The following is a 12868-nucleotide window of genomic DNA, read 5'->3' on the forward strand; positions in this document are numbered from 1 at the left end:
GTTGTTATAACCCTCGTGCAGAAATCCAGCAGTGTGTCCTGGCACATGGATCCTCCCAGCGGCACTGGATGCAATGCCACCATGTTCCCAACCTGCTGCCCCACTGAGGAGTCAGAGGCCAGGCCTGGCAGCGCTCACAGCTCATCTGCTGGAGCTGCTGAGGAAAAGCCATCTGGAAAAGGGAAACAAAATGAGCTTTTGTGTCAGGGCAGCTCCAACAGCAGCATTTCCTTGGGGGTTCTTTGCTGCATCTCCCCTGCTACCATAGCACAAGCACCTTCCATTCCCCCGTGGGAGCACAACCAGGTCACCTTACTCAGGTACCTAGAGGTGTGTCCGTGTCCCAGGGATGCTGCAGCCTGGCTCCAGAGCTCTGAATGTCCTGGTTTCTGAACAACTCTATTTTATTCAGGAATGTGAAATATTTCCCTGTATCGAGCTGTTTTAAACAAGCTTCTCATTCTGCAGTGACTGTTTCTACTTTAGATGTTTTTCTCTAGTTCAGGATAAGAGCAGATACCACAATCTTCAAATTCTTTGTGCTATTGAGTTCCCGTTTTGCATTCAGCTTGAGCAATTCCCAGGCTCTTTTCTTCACAGAAACAAGCTCTGACTTTGTGTGTCCTGGCATGACAGCGTGTGGAATGAATGCATGTGTAATGGATGAGAAATGAATCCGTTGCTGTCTCTCCCAGTCTTCATGGAAAAAAATGTTCCAATACAGAATCATCATCATCCTCTGGGCTGGAAAATAGTTCTGTGGGGTGGACATAGTGGTTGAGACATGAATGTGGGTCTGGAGTGAAGAGTGAAGACTGCAGCCCCTGGGGCAAATCGTCAGGGCTACAGTCAATCCTACAATAGAATATGAGATGCTCCAGCAAAATCTCATCCTTTGGAAGCAATCAGAGAATCGTAGAAGGGTTTGGGTTGGAAAGGACATTAAGGTCATCCAGTTCCATCTCCCTGCCATGAGCAGGGACACCTCACACTAGAGCAGGTTGCTCCAAGCCCCTGTGTCCAACCTGGCCTTGAACACTGCTTCTCTGGGCACCCTGTGCCAGCGCCTCAGCACCCTCACAGGGAAGAGCTGCTTCCTTATATCTGACCTGAACTTCTCCTGTTTCAGTTGGAACCCATCACCCCTTGTCCTACCACTCCAGTCCCTAATGAACAGTCCCTTTCCAGCATCCTTGTAGCCCCCTTCAAACACTGGAAGCTGCTCTGAGGTCTCCACACAGCCTTCTCTTCTCCAGGCTCAACAGCCCCAGTGTTCTCAGCCTGGCTCCATACAGGAGCTGCTCCAGCCCCTGAGCATCCTCGTGGCCTCCTCTGGACTTGCTCCAGCAACTCCATGGCTTTCTTATGTTGAGGACAGCAGAACTTCACACAGGGCTCCAAGTGGGGTCTCATGGGAGCAGAGCAGAGAGGGTGTTGCTGCCCCTTTGGGTTAATAAGTGGTTTTACTTTGAGGCTGCATTTCATGTGTGCTTATAGGAGATCTGCTAAGCTTTATGGGGTCAGTACTTGAAGGCTGCTGCAGTTGTAATGTCACAGAGGTTACTGCCAGTCCATTTGCTCTTCAAAAGGCACAGCTGGTGTGGAAACCTGCACAATAGGCACCTGAAGCCCTGTTCTTAATGGTGATTTAACTTGCTTTTGTAGGCAAAAGTGAAAAATGAAAGAAAGTAATCTGGCACTCCAGGAGTTTATCAGAGATGAAAGAATATAGGTCATTCCCCGCCAGGAGTGCTTGGGAGAGAAGGGATTTACTTTCTTCCCAGTCAAAGAAGAGACTGAGAGAGATCCTTGCCTGAAATTGAGCCTTTTTGTTAGTGCACAGCTCAGGCTTTCTACAGACAAAACTGCAGTTGGTGCTGAGTAAAGGATGCTCTGAAAACACAGGCTAAAAGTTCAGGGTAAGGCTATGACAGACCTTGGCAGGAAAGGTTACTGATGGCAGGAGTCAAACTACCAGTACCATTGATGTAGTACAGCCTCAGGGTCACCCTTGTCTTTGAGCCTGCTGGTCTTAGAGATGGCCACATCAGCATTGCCTCTCCAGCTCCCAGGCCATTCTCACTTAGCATCTTTTGTCTTTGTAGTACAGAGCAAAAGGGAAAATAACACTTTTTTCCTCACACCACCTTTGTCACTCTACTTTAGAGGCTTTGCTTGACCCTCTCGGGTCACTTCCACTTGTGTCCCTCCTGTGGGGTCTTCCTTTTTTTGGCCACCTTCTCTTCTGGGAACTCCACGTTTAATGACTCGAATCTTTATCAAGGTTTTCACTTTCAGGCCCTCTTGCTTGGATGCAGTCCAAGATAAACCTGGAAAAGCCTCATAACTTGGTCTGCTCCTTCAGCACCAAGGGCTGTCATCTGTAACACTTGCTTGTTGCAATGAGCCTCTTTGAAATCACATAGCAAAGAGGATGATGGTGAGCAATGAGCAGCTACAGAGTGGCAGGATTCAAAAGCTGTCACCTTTATCTGCTTGCAGTGGTGAGCTCTGGGTTAAATATGGACAAAATCAGTGGGGTTTTCATCCTGAGGAGGCTTTGCTCAAATAAAATTGCTTTTGAGGGGCAAGGATGACTCTGAGATGATGCTGGGTTGGGATTTGCTTGGTTCTTCTCATACTTCCTCTGTCTTAATTTATAGTGTAGAGATGAGACCGTTTCTCTCCCTTTCTGCCTGCTCTGTTTTGATGGTGAGGTGCTCTGTTTGCCCGCACATCAGCACCAAGTGTAGTACAAACTCAGCCTCAGCTGAAGCCTCTCAGTGTGACTATGTAAAAATAAACAGGATCCTCATCTGATCAGGCCAGATATGGTGTTCCCTAAAGGAATCTCGTGGATGGTTTGGTGTGTGCGCTATAGAAATGAGGCCATTGCTGCCGCAATGGTTCTCGTTCCGTGGCCTGTTTCGAAGCTCCTCATACCCAAACTCCTCCTTCTTCTCCTAAACTCTTCTCTCCCTGGATTTTGCAGGATGCCTATTCAGAAATTGCCTACCTTTTTGCTGAGTTCTTCCGAGACCTTGACATCGTCCCATCTGACATCATTGCAGGCCTGGTTCTTCTGCGCCAACGGCAGCGGGCAAAGCGCAACGCTGTGCTGGATGAGGTGGGTGGAGAGGGCATCCCTCTTGGCCTCTGACTTAACCTGCTGCTCTTGACTCACTCTCTGAGACCGCATAACTCTGCCCACCTCCTTCGTGGTGCGTGTGATGGGCTATTGCCAGTCACTGAGCTGGAAAATAAAGGTATTAACTGCTTGAGCAGCTTTTCCCAAGGCTCCCAAAAGGCCCAGCTTGGGAAATCCATCATCTTTGCTAGGCAGGTGACACAGATTGGGTCTATAGTCTAACCCCAAGAGGGCCTGAAGGAGGTGGTAGGTGCTTGGGAGTGAGTGGGATGATTACTCCTCCTCTACATAGTAATGTGGAGAAGATTCCAGCATCTGGGAAAAGCTGCAGGAGGAGCTTTAAGGGCAAAATTCCTAAATTCCAAGCCATTATTGGCATTGAGATTTGTGGATCATCAACCCAGTAGAAAATGGGGTTAGCTTCTCTCAGAGGTGGGGTTCAGACAGCAATGAGCAAGAACAGCAGAATTGGACCCAGTTAGAGGAGACCAGTTGGGATACTTGAGAGCATCTTATCCCAGGTTGCACAGTACTCTCTGTTTCTCAGGTGTAGCTTTGTCTTGGTGTCACAGGGAAGAATCTTTCTTGTGTGTTTGTGACTTACAGGCAAACAATGACATTTTAGCTTTTCTGTCTGGGATGCCAGTGACCAGGAACACGAAGTACCTGGATCTGAAAAACGCGGTAAGTGGCTGCATTGTGAACTTGCAAACCCATCCTGCTTCCTTGTGTTGCCTGTTTTCTCTTTCTCAGTGCCTTCTCTCACTCCTTTCTGCCCTTTTCTGGTATAATCAAAGAAATGAAAGATTAGTACAGCAGAAACAGACTGGTTTGGGTTGGAAGGGACCTTAAAGCTCATCCAGTTCAACCCCCTGCCATGGGGAGGGACACCTTCCACTAGAGCAGGATGCTCTAAGCCCCATCCAATGTAATAACAACATGTGCTCTCTGGAGGCTTTTAAAGCATCACCTGTAAGGCATTCTCTCTGCCTTCTGTGTGGTGGGAGGTAGTAGGATTCCCACTTAGATAGGGGAAGGCAGCGTGAGGTTTGTCCAACACCAGGGGTATGAGCTGAGTGCTGCCCCCAGGAGCATCATGCAGAGCTCCCTATGGAAGTACCACCAGGCAGGGCTCCATCTTGGAAAGGACAGGGAGCTGCCTGGAGTGAGGATGGAGCCTTCCTCCCTGTGGCTGCTTGTCAGCAGCTCTCAGGATGGGAATGCCAGCTGTCTGTTCTGTGTGGATTAAGCTTGGTTTTCTTCTGGCATGCTGCTATTGCAGCCCTTCATGGGGCACACTGTATTCACCCCCTTGATTAGATGATATGGCTGCAAGAGTGACCCAATCCCAGCATCTCTGATGGAGTGCTTCTGTGATTAACCTCCTTGTGGCTCTGCTGTGTTTAACACTCACACCCTGCTTGTGCTCAGCCTGTCTCTCCTGAATAGGAGTGTGGGGAGAGAGGGAAGCAGAGCTTATAGGAGACCCTGCTGAGGTATGAGCCCCCAGACTGGCTTTATGGCCCTCTCTGTGCATCCTATGGCCTGTGACTATGTGGAAGTATATTTAAAGAGCTCAACTTCTTGCAACTCCACAGAATCCCAAACTGGTTTGGGCTGGAAGGAGACCTTAAAGCTCATCCAGTTCCAACCCCCTGCCATGGGCAGGTATACCTTCCACTAGAACAGGTTGCTCCAAGCCCAGTCCTGTGCTGCAGACCTCTGATTAAACTAGCTTATCTCCTCAACTATGAGGAGAGCCCCCAGGGGATGGCTTTCCTTTGAGCAAGGTGTTGGATACACAGAGGAAGATTTCTCTAGAACTAACTGCTACTTTTGTTAAAGAGCTGTGGGGGCCCTTCCATGCAGGGAGAACAGGAGTAGCTGCACTGTGCTGTGCTTGGGAGGGGTTGCCTCTCTCCCAGCACCACCAGCTTGTGCAGCCACCTGCAAAACGCTGACAGTGCTGCTCTGGTGGTGCTGAGAGAGCAGGTTGGTGCTCAGAAAGAAGGGTGCACGTGTCTAATCAAGAAGGGAACCAGTAGGAGAACCTCACTGTCTAAAAGGGAATATGGCCTTTAGCAAGTCTCTTGTCTCTTTCAGCAAGAGATGCAGCGGTACAAAGAGGTGTGTTACTACATGCTGTTTGCCCTGGCTGCCTATGGCTGGCCCATATACCTGATGAGGAAGCCCACATGTGGACTCTGTCGCCTGGCCAGATCCTGCTCGTGAGTGGCCATCCTGTCTATCGCTCTGCCTTTTCCCCTTTCCCCTTCTGTTTTCCCCAGATTTAGATATATCCTTTCCTTCAACAGTTTACTCTCCATCACCCCTCTACTTCTTCCTCTTCCTCTTCTCTTTTCTTCCTTATCATGCTTTTTCTTTCCATCTCCAACTCTGTCCCTTCATACTCCAATGTCTTTCCCTTCAACCTCTTCCTTTACAGTTGCTTATCTGCTTACCTTGTTAAATAAACCAGACTGTCCTACGCTCTGTCCTCTCTGGTGCACTAAGGATCATGCCAGTCCTGTGCAGTATGAACAGCCAGGAGAGAGAACTCATCTGGCACAAGGCTGCTTTCACATTGAGGCAAAACAGCTGTCTGGGAGCTCAGAAATCAAATGTATCAGCAAGCCTAGATAAGCAGGGAGTTGACATTTGGGTCTCTATTAAAGCCTTGGCAAGACTTGGCCAGTCTGTGCTGTGTTCTCTGTGACTAATTGTTTTCTTCCTGCCGTGCTCTGTGGTACTCACCTCATGGTAGCAAGGCTGTAGTTCAGTGCAGGATATATTGGGTTTAAAGGTTTGCTTTCTGCTGCCGTAATGCTGGCATCAGCTTCTCTTTGGGGTTGAGCTTTTTGCACTGAAGCAGGTGACTGCTGTGCTGAACCTATGAGGAGGAATCTCCTTCCTTTTATTTGGGAAGTGTTTCATAAGGGAAAGGAGAAATAAATCTGTGCTTCTGTTTTTGGCCTGGGATGATGATTCTAGACCTGTTTTCTGTTTTTGTTATAAATAGACCTTGAGCTCAGTATGATTCTAGACCTGCTCCTTGTTATAAATAGATCTAGAGCTCAATACATGCTAGCTGCTTGGTGCGTTGAAGCAATGTAGGACTGCACTGTGAGGCATAGTATCCCTTGAGGAGAGATCCCAGCTCCACCGTGCATCGAGTCCTTGGGGACCGGTGGCACTGCAGCTCTCTCTGGTGCTCAGAAGGGAAACTACATCGGCTCTCAGCGCTCCTTTTTGATGCTGCAGCATCAGTTGTGTGCTCTTAGGTGCAAGAGCTCCTACCAGGGGAGGGCATCACTGCAGGGTCTGTCTTTCTCTCTAGGAATTCTGCTCTAAAGCCAATCTCTTCCACATTCCTCTTTTCCTCAAAGCTATTGCTCTTCTGCAGATGTTGCTGTCTGTGTCCTTCACGTCCCCGCTATGCACCTAGTGTCACCATTGAGGAGGACAACTGCTGTGGCTGCAACGCCATTGCCATCCGCCGCCACTTCTTGGATGAGAACATGACCTCGGTGGATATTGTCTACACATCGTGCCATGATGCGGTAAGAACCTGCAACCCTTTGGGCTATGCTCCTAAGGCACTTCCTAAGGGGATTTATGGGATTCCAGGTGTAGTGGAACAAAGGAGGAAACTTGAAGCCTTTTTTTCTGACCTTAGAGCTTCCCATCCTATCTCTTCATCAAGGAGTTCTGTCACTTGGACAGAAATATTTGCTAAAGGCAGAAATCATCACTGAAAGGAGTGCTTACACATAAGGCATAATCTGTCACACCATTGCCTCCTTTTCCCTGGGAATAATTAAACAGGAATGTCTCACCTGATTGCTGGTCCTGGATATTTTCCAGGTTTATGAAACACCTTTCTATGTGGCTGTGGACCATGATAAGAAGAAGGTGGTCATTAGTATCCGAGGAACTCTGTCTCCAAAAGTAAGTGCCTCGCATCCCCTTTGCTTCCCTGGCAAACTTTCAGGGGGGGTCTCAGGCCTTCCTGGCTCATGCTTGATTTACCTGAAGGACAACAATGGCTTTTCTTCCAGGATGCCCTGACAGACCTAACTGGGGATGCAGAGCGCCTTCCAGTTGAGGGTCACCATGGGACATGGCTGGGCCACAAGGTGTGTAAAAGAAGAAAACCCCAAACCAAACAAAGAGCCCCCCCAAAACCCCAAACAAACAAAATCCCCCCCCAAATAACCAACCCAACCCCAAACCCCACACTTTTCTCATGTTTTGACTTGAGAAAACAAGTGGTTTGAATTGCTTGAGGTACTTCTAAGGGAGTTACATGATTGCAGTGAAATGGCTTGGAGCTGTTAATACAAAATCCTTAGTTGTAACTGTTAAACCCACTATGTGTGTAATTAAAACCTCCCATATAATTAGTGCAAACCAAGCAGTAAAAGGCATCTGTGGAGATCTAGAACAAAATTATTGGATTCATTGAGAGGACTTCTTCTTCCAATGACCTTTTCAGAGCTTGCAATCAGACCCTGAGGATGTGTTTAGAATTCTCTGGCCATGAGATGGGCACTGAACCTCATCCAAGGGAACTGGCAGGACTTGTGCCTGTGTAATGAGACTGATGCTATGGGTCTGTGTTAGTGATCAGGTCTGGGTTGATTAAATCCATTGATTCTAGAGCTGATCTTTGCCCCAGTCCAGCAAAATAGTGACGTGCACACTGAGTTTCAAGCTTATCAGGGATTTGGCAGCTTCTCAAGATGCAGGGCCAGATTGGGAAGGAAAAATCCCAACTGGAGGTTGTGTGTGTTGGAGGGAATGTGGAGGTTGCTGGAAATGCTGCTGCTGCTCAAGGAGATGAGACGTTGCTGATCATCTGCTTCGGGTCCCTTTGGGCAGGACATTGATGCTGCAACTCCATGGGAGTAGGGAGGTGGGAGCTCCTGCTTCCTTCATGATATTCTGCTTGAAAGATGAACCTTTTCCATGTGCTCTGATGCTTGGCTTTGGGAAGTAGAGGATAGTAGCTGATAGCTACATACTCAAATGCTCAGTTGGGTATGGGTCTGATAAAGAAATGCTCACCTAAGAAAGTCTTGTTTGGACTCTGCAGGCTCCAAGTCTCCCAGAGCAGGTAGTCTTGAAAAGTGTTGTGTACTTCCATTTGGCTAATGGGCATCTTTTTCCTTTCATAAAATCCTAGAATCCCAGCCTGGTTTGTGTTGGAAGGGAGCTTAAAGCTCATCCAGCTCCAACCCCAACACCTTCCACTGGAGCAGCTTGCTCCAAGCCCCTGTGTCCAACCTGGCCTTGAACACTGCCAGGGATGGGGCAGCCACAGCTTCTCTGGGCACCCTGTGCCAGCGCCTCAGCACCCTCACAGGGAAGAGCTTCTGCCTAAGAGCTCATCTCAGTCTCCCCTCGGGCAGGTTCAAGCCATTCCCCTTGGCCTGTCCCTACAGGCCCTTGTCCCAAGCCCCTCTCCAGGTTTCCTGCAGCCCCTTCAGGCACTGGAGCTGCTCTCAGGTCTCCCCTTCAGGAGCCTTCTCTTCTCCAGGCTGACCAGCCCAGCTCTCTCAGCCTGGCTCCAGAGCAGAGCTGCTCCAGCCCTTGCAGCATCTCCGTGGCCTCGTCTGGCTTTGCTCCAACAGCTCCAGGTCCCTCTTGTGCTGCTGCCTCAGAGCTGGATCAGGGCTGCAGGGGGGGTCTCCCCAGAGCACAGCAAAGGGGGAGAATCCCCTCCCTTGACCTGCTGCTCATGCTCTGGGGATCAGCCCAGCACACGGGGGAGTTCTGGGCTACAAGCACCCAGGAGAAAATGAATTAGAAAATGAGGAAATTAACCCAGCAATTACCCAGGGCATGTTATGGAAGCAGCAAAAAGAGGTAGTATTTTGTCACAGAACTGCTATTTAGCTATGGGAATCTTTGCTATTGATCTGATGTTGCTGGAGTGTTGTCTCTGCTGTTGCTGCTGATGTTGCTTCGCTTTGTGCTAATTCATTTAGCTCAAAGTGACTTTGCACATCAATGTGATCAACAGCTCATGCAAAGGAAGGTGAAAGGAAAGCAAAGGGCAGTGAGGGGGAATTTGTTCTAGTGTACAGAAAAGCTCCTAATGGATCCTTGCAGAAGTTGGTTTTCTTTTGATCTCCATGTGCAAACATTCATGTGCCAGTGACTTACATGAAATGTTCTCAGCTCATTCCCTTGGTTCTATATTGAGGTTGTATTCGGCCTTTATGTTATTTCTTGTTTTGACTGTTGCTAATACAGAGCTATAGCTTTATCTCAAATTATTATCAATATGAATCTTCAGACTATAATGTGCTGCTCATTCCTGAGGGGAAACTAATGGAGATAATAGAATTTAAATCCTCCATCCTAATGCATTTTTAATGTCCAGAAGTCAACTTGAATATACAAATAAATGAAGTGCTTTGCAAACACATTTAATTTGGAGCAAAGGACTCGGCTGTCCGGGAGCTTCCTGTGAGTTGTTTGATGTCTGTTCTTGTTCTTGCTGGTTCTGTCCTGCACATCCAACAGGCCTCTTATCTCCACCTGCAGAGCTCTCCTGGTGCTGGGCTTCACGTGGTGCCGATCACACATCCCACTAGTTAAACCTCTTGATGTTCACATGAGCCGCCTTATCGCTCCGCTGCTACCACAGCTCAAAGTGTTTCACTGCTTGGGTCGCTGTGGATGCCACAGTTAGTACAGCATGGAAACAGATTGGTTTGTGCTGGAAGGGAGCTTAAAGCTCATCCAGCTCCAATCCCCTGCCACAGGCAGGGACACCTTCCACTAGAGCAGCTTGCTCCAAGCCCCTGTGTCCAACCTGGCCTCAATCTCAATCTCCCCTCTGGCAGGTTAAAGCCATTCCCCTTGTCCTGTCCCTCCAGGCCCTTGTCCAGAGCCCCTCTCCAGGTTTCTTATAGAGCTCTCTGAGCTATTTTGCATCAAAACTCACAGCTGGAACTAACATTTAGGGCTTAGCATGCCAGAAAAAAAGAGGGACTTTTAGAATGTGGAGGGGAATGAACCACAAAAACCAATCCAGCTTCACAGTATTTGAAATAAAACCCACTGATTTTGTAACAAAATTCATTTTAACATAATCATAAGGCGAGAACATCAATGAACACTTAACTCTGGTGAACTGATATAGAACAAAACTACTAAAATGATGATGTTATGGAGGTTGATTTGTGGTGCTGAGCCAGCTGGGATGACAAGAAGCTGCCAGAAGGAAGTTCAGCCATGATGACAGCTCTTCCTGCTTCCATAGAACACTCAGTAATAGCAAGAACTTCCCATTCAAGCTCTTTATTCTACCCAATACACCCCCTTTATGGGTTTTTACCCCCAATTCAAATATCCCTCAGCAGTTTCACGCCTTCAGACTGCAGTACAATAGACTATTCCCCTTTCCTTCCATCTCCACTGTGGTTATTTACATATGAGCGTCCATAACTAAACTCAAATAGATTTATTCCTTGAAAACTTAGGAAACGGGGTCCATTTAAATGGCAAGCCTACATTTAACACTGCAGTGATGAAAGGCTCATTCCATACTATTAAAATCACTGTCTATATTAGAATATCATTATCAAACCTATCGCTATCAGCCTGACTAACAGCCCATTATTAATATCACTACAGATTTAGGTCATGCTATTCAAAAATAGCATCCTAAATTCATGTTAGGACTTTATGTAAGTAGTTTTGTCATTCACTTCTCATTAGAGAAGGAACTGGAGACTCCTCTGAATGCTGCAGAGAGATGGGAACACAGGCATGGAATATGGTGGCATCTGCTTTTGATGATGCTGGTGCTGTTACAGGTGTCCCATTTGCAGGCTCAGCGCAATCACCATGGTCTGTTCTTTCTCTTCAGGGCTCACATTGGGTTTGATGATGTGTTCGGTATTGAGGGCTTTGAATGCTCCATATTGCTGTGCTTTTTGAGAGGGGCATCAGTTCCTTAATGCCCAAAGCAGGGGGTTGGAACTGGATGATCTTAAGGTCCTTTCCAACCCAAACCATTCTATGATTCTACGTCACAGAGATTCACCAGTGCTCAATAACATTCACTTTGTACTTCAGCTGTTTTCAGGTAGGGGTGTAATGCAATATAGCAGAGGAGATGATCTGCCTGGGTTTAGACCAGCCCAGGCAATGTGAATTCTTTGAGGTCTGTAATCCCCATATTCAGGCAGATCATTTCTGTTAACCCATGTTCACCCTGGACTACAGGACTGGTATTCAGCCCTTGGACTTCACGTTTGCCTAGTACTGAATTAAACTCTAGTGAAGACATAACCAAGAGCAGGTTATAAGCAATGGCTTTAACCTGCCAGAGGGGAAACTGAGATGAGCTCTTAGGCAGAAGTTTTTCCCTGTGAGAGTGCTGAGGCGCTGGCACAGGGTGCTCAGAGAAGCTGTGGCTGCCCCATCCCTGGCAGTGCTCAAGGCCAGGTTGGACACAGGGGCTTGGAGCATCCTTCTGTAGTGAAAGGTCTCCCTGCCCATGGCAGGGGGTTGGAGCTGGATGAGCTTTAAGCTCCCTTCCAACCCAAACCATTCTGTGGTTCTATTTATGCAGTGGACTGAATGCTGGTTTGTAACAGATCAGCTGCATCTGTAATTATTGCAGAGGGAGAAACACTCTTCAGCTGCAGCCGTCAGCAGGGAGGATAAATGCTTAGACCCAGACTGTTGGCTCGTTTCACATCTTCCAGCAGTGCTTAGCTTCTAGTGAGTAAAATCCCTTTAATAATATGTGATAATCATAAAATCATAGCGCCATGGAGTGGTTTGGGTTGGAAGGGACCTCAAAGTTCATCCGGTTCCAGCCCCCTGCCACAACCTTGTGTTTAAGCAGTGGGTTGTTTTGTTGTGGTTGTTTCATTTTCTTCCTGGACTTTGCATTGTGAGCCCAGGGCTGAGCCTTTGAGTATTACCTTAGTTTAAGAGCTGTCATTACTTGCAGGCAGTTTGTGGCTCTGGTAATCAGTGAGGGAGGACATCTGCCTAATGAAGTCTATTCCTCACTATGGAGTGGAGTCAGTCTTCTTCCCCAAGCCTGACACATGCTGTGTGGCACTCTGGAGCTTATCCAGCCTTCGGGGCAGCGTAGTGTCTGCTAAATGTTCAGATTGGGAGCTGATATGTGACCATTTACATCCTGTTCTGCTTTCATGTTTCCTCAGGGAATGGTGCTATCTGCTGAGTACATCAAGAAGAAATTGGAACAAGAGATGGTGCTTTCTCAAGCTTTTGGAAGAGACTTAGTGAGTATTAGTTTTCCCTTATCCTTGTGGGCCATACAGAAGTGATTTCCCTAAAACACTGGTTTTAGGGAAACCTCAGTGTCCCTGAATGTTGTTCTGATTTCCCAAATCTTTCCATCCCTCTGGATTGCCACACAGGGAGCTCATTCAGTATTCCCCCAAGGCTTTTTTATTGTGAAACCACCAACTCTACAAAGCTCCTGATGATGGTTTTTGTTTTTCTCAGGCAAAGCTAAGGTAGGAAATCCCATTTGGTGGCAATGCAGGACAGGGAACACTAAAACCAAATCGACAGGAACTAAAATCTCATTTCTGTGGAGATTCTCTTTGGAGGTAGCAATGGGATGCTGCGCTGACTGCCTCTGTGTGCACATTTCTTGGGATAGACAGCTAGCAGAGGACCCAAGAGAGGTGTTAGGAAGCAGCTTACCTTAGCGTATAT

General features: G+C 47.7%; 1 protein-coding gene across 5 annotated transcripts in view; it reads left to right on the forward strand.

Moving 5' to 3' along the window:
• Positions 1-12868, forward strand: part of DAGLA (diacylglycerol lipase alpha) — a 72770-nt gene that overhangs the window by 45960 nt on the left and 13942 nt on the right. For all 5 annotated transcript variants that reach the window (XM_062630526.1, XM_062630527.1, XM_062630523.1 and 2 more), the window contains 7 exons: positions 2993-3127; positions 3755-3832; positions 5252-5376; positions 6552-6708; positions 7013-7096; positions 7207-7284; positions 12346-12426. In XM_062630526.1, the coding sequence (XP_062486510.1) occupies positions 2993-3127; positions 3755-3832; positions 5252-5376; positions 6552-6708; positions 7013-7096; positions 7207-7284; positions 12346-12426 (738 nt within the window). The remainder of the gene's footprint in view (positions 1-2992; positions 3128-3754; positions 3833-5251; positions 5377-6551; positions 6709-7012; positions 7097-7206; positions 7285-12345; positions 12427-12868) is intronic.

Source organism: Pezoporus occidentalis, unplaced genomic scaffold, assembly GCF_034315485.1.
Source record: "Pezoporus occidentalis ecotype Australia unplaced genomic scaffold, CSIRO_AGI_Poc_V1 ctg355, whole genome shotgun sequence".
In the NCBI taxonomy this organism is placed as follows: domain Eukaryota; kingdom Metazoa; phylum Chordata; class Aves; order Psittaciformes; family Psittacidae; genus Pezoporus; species Pezoporus occidentalis.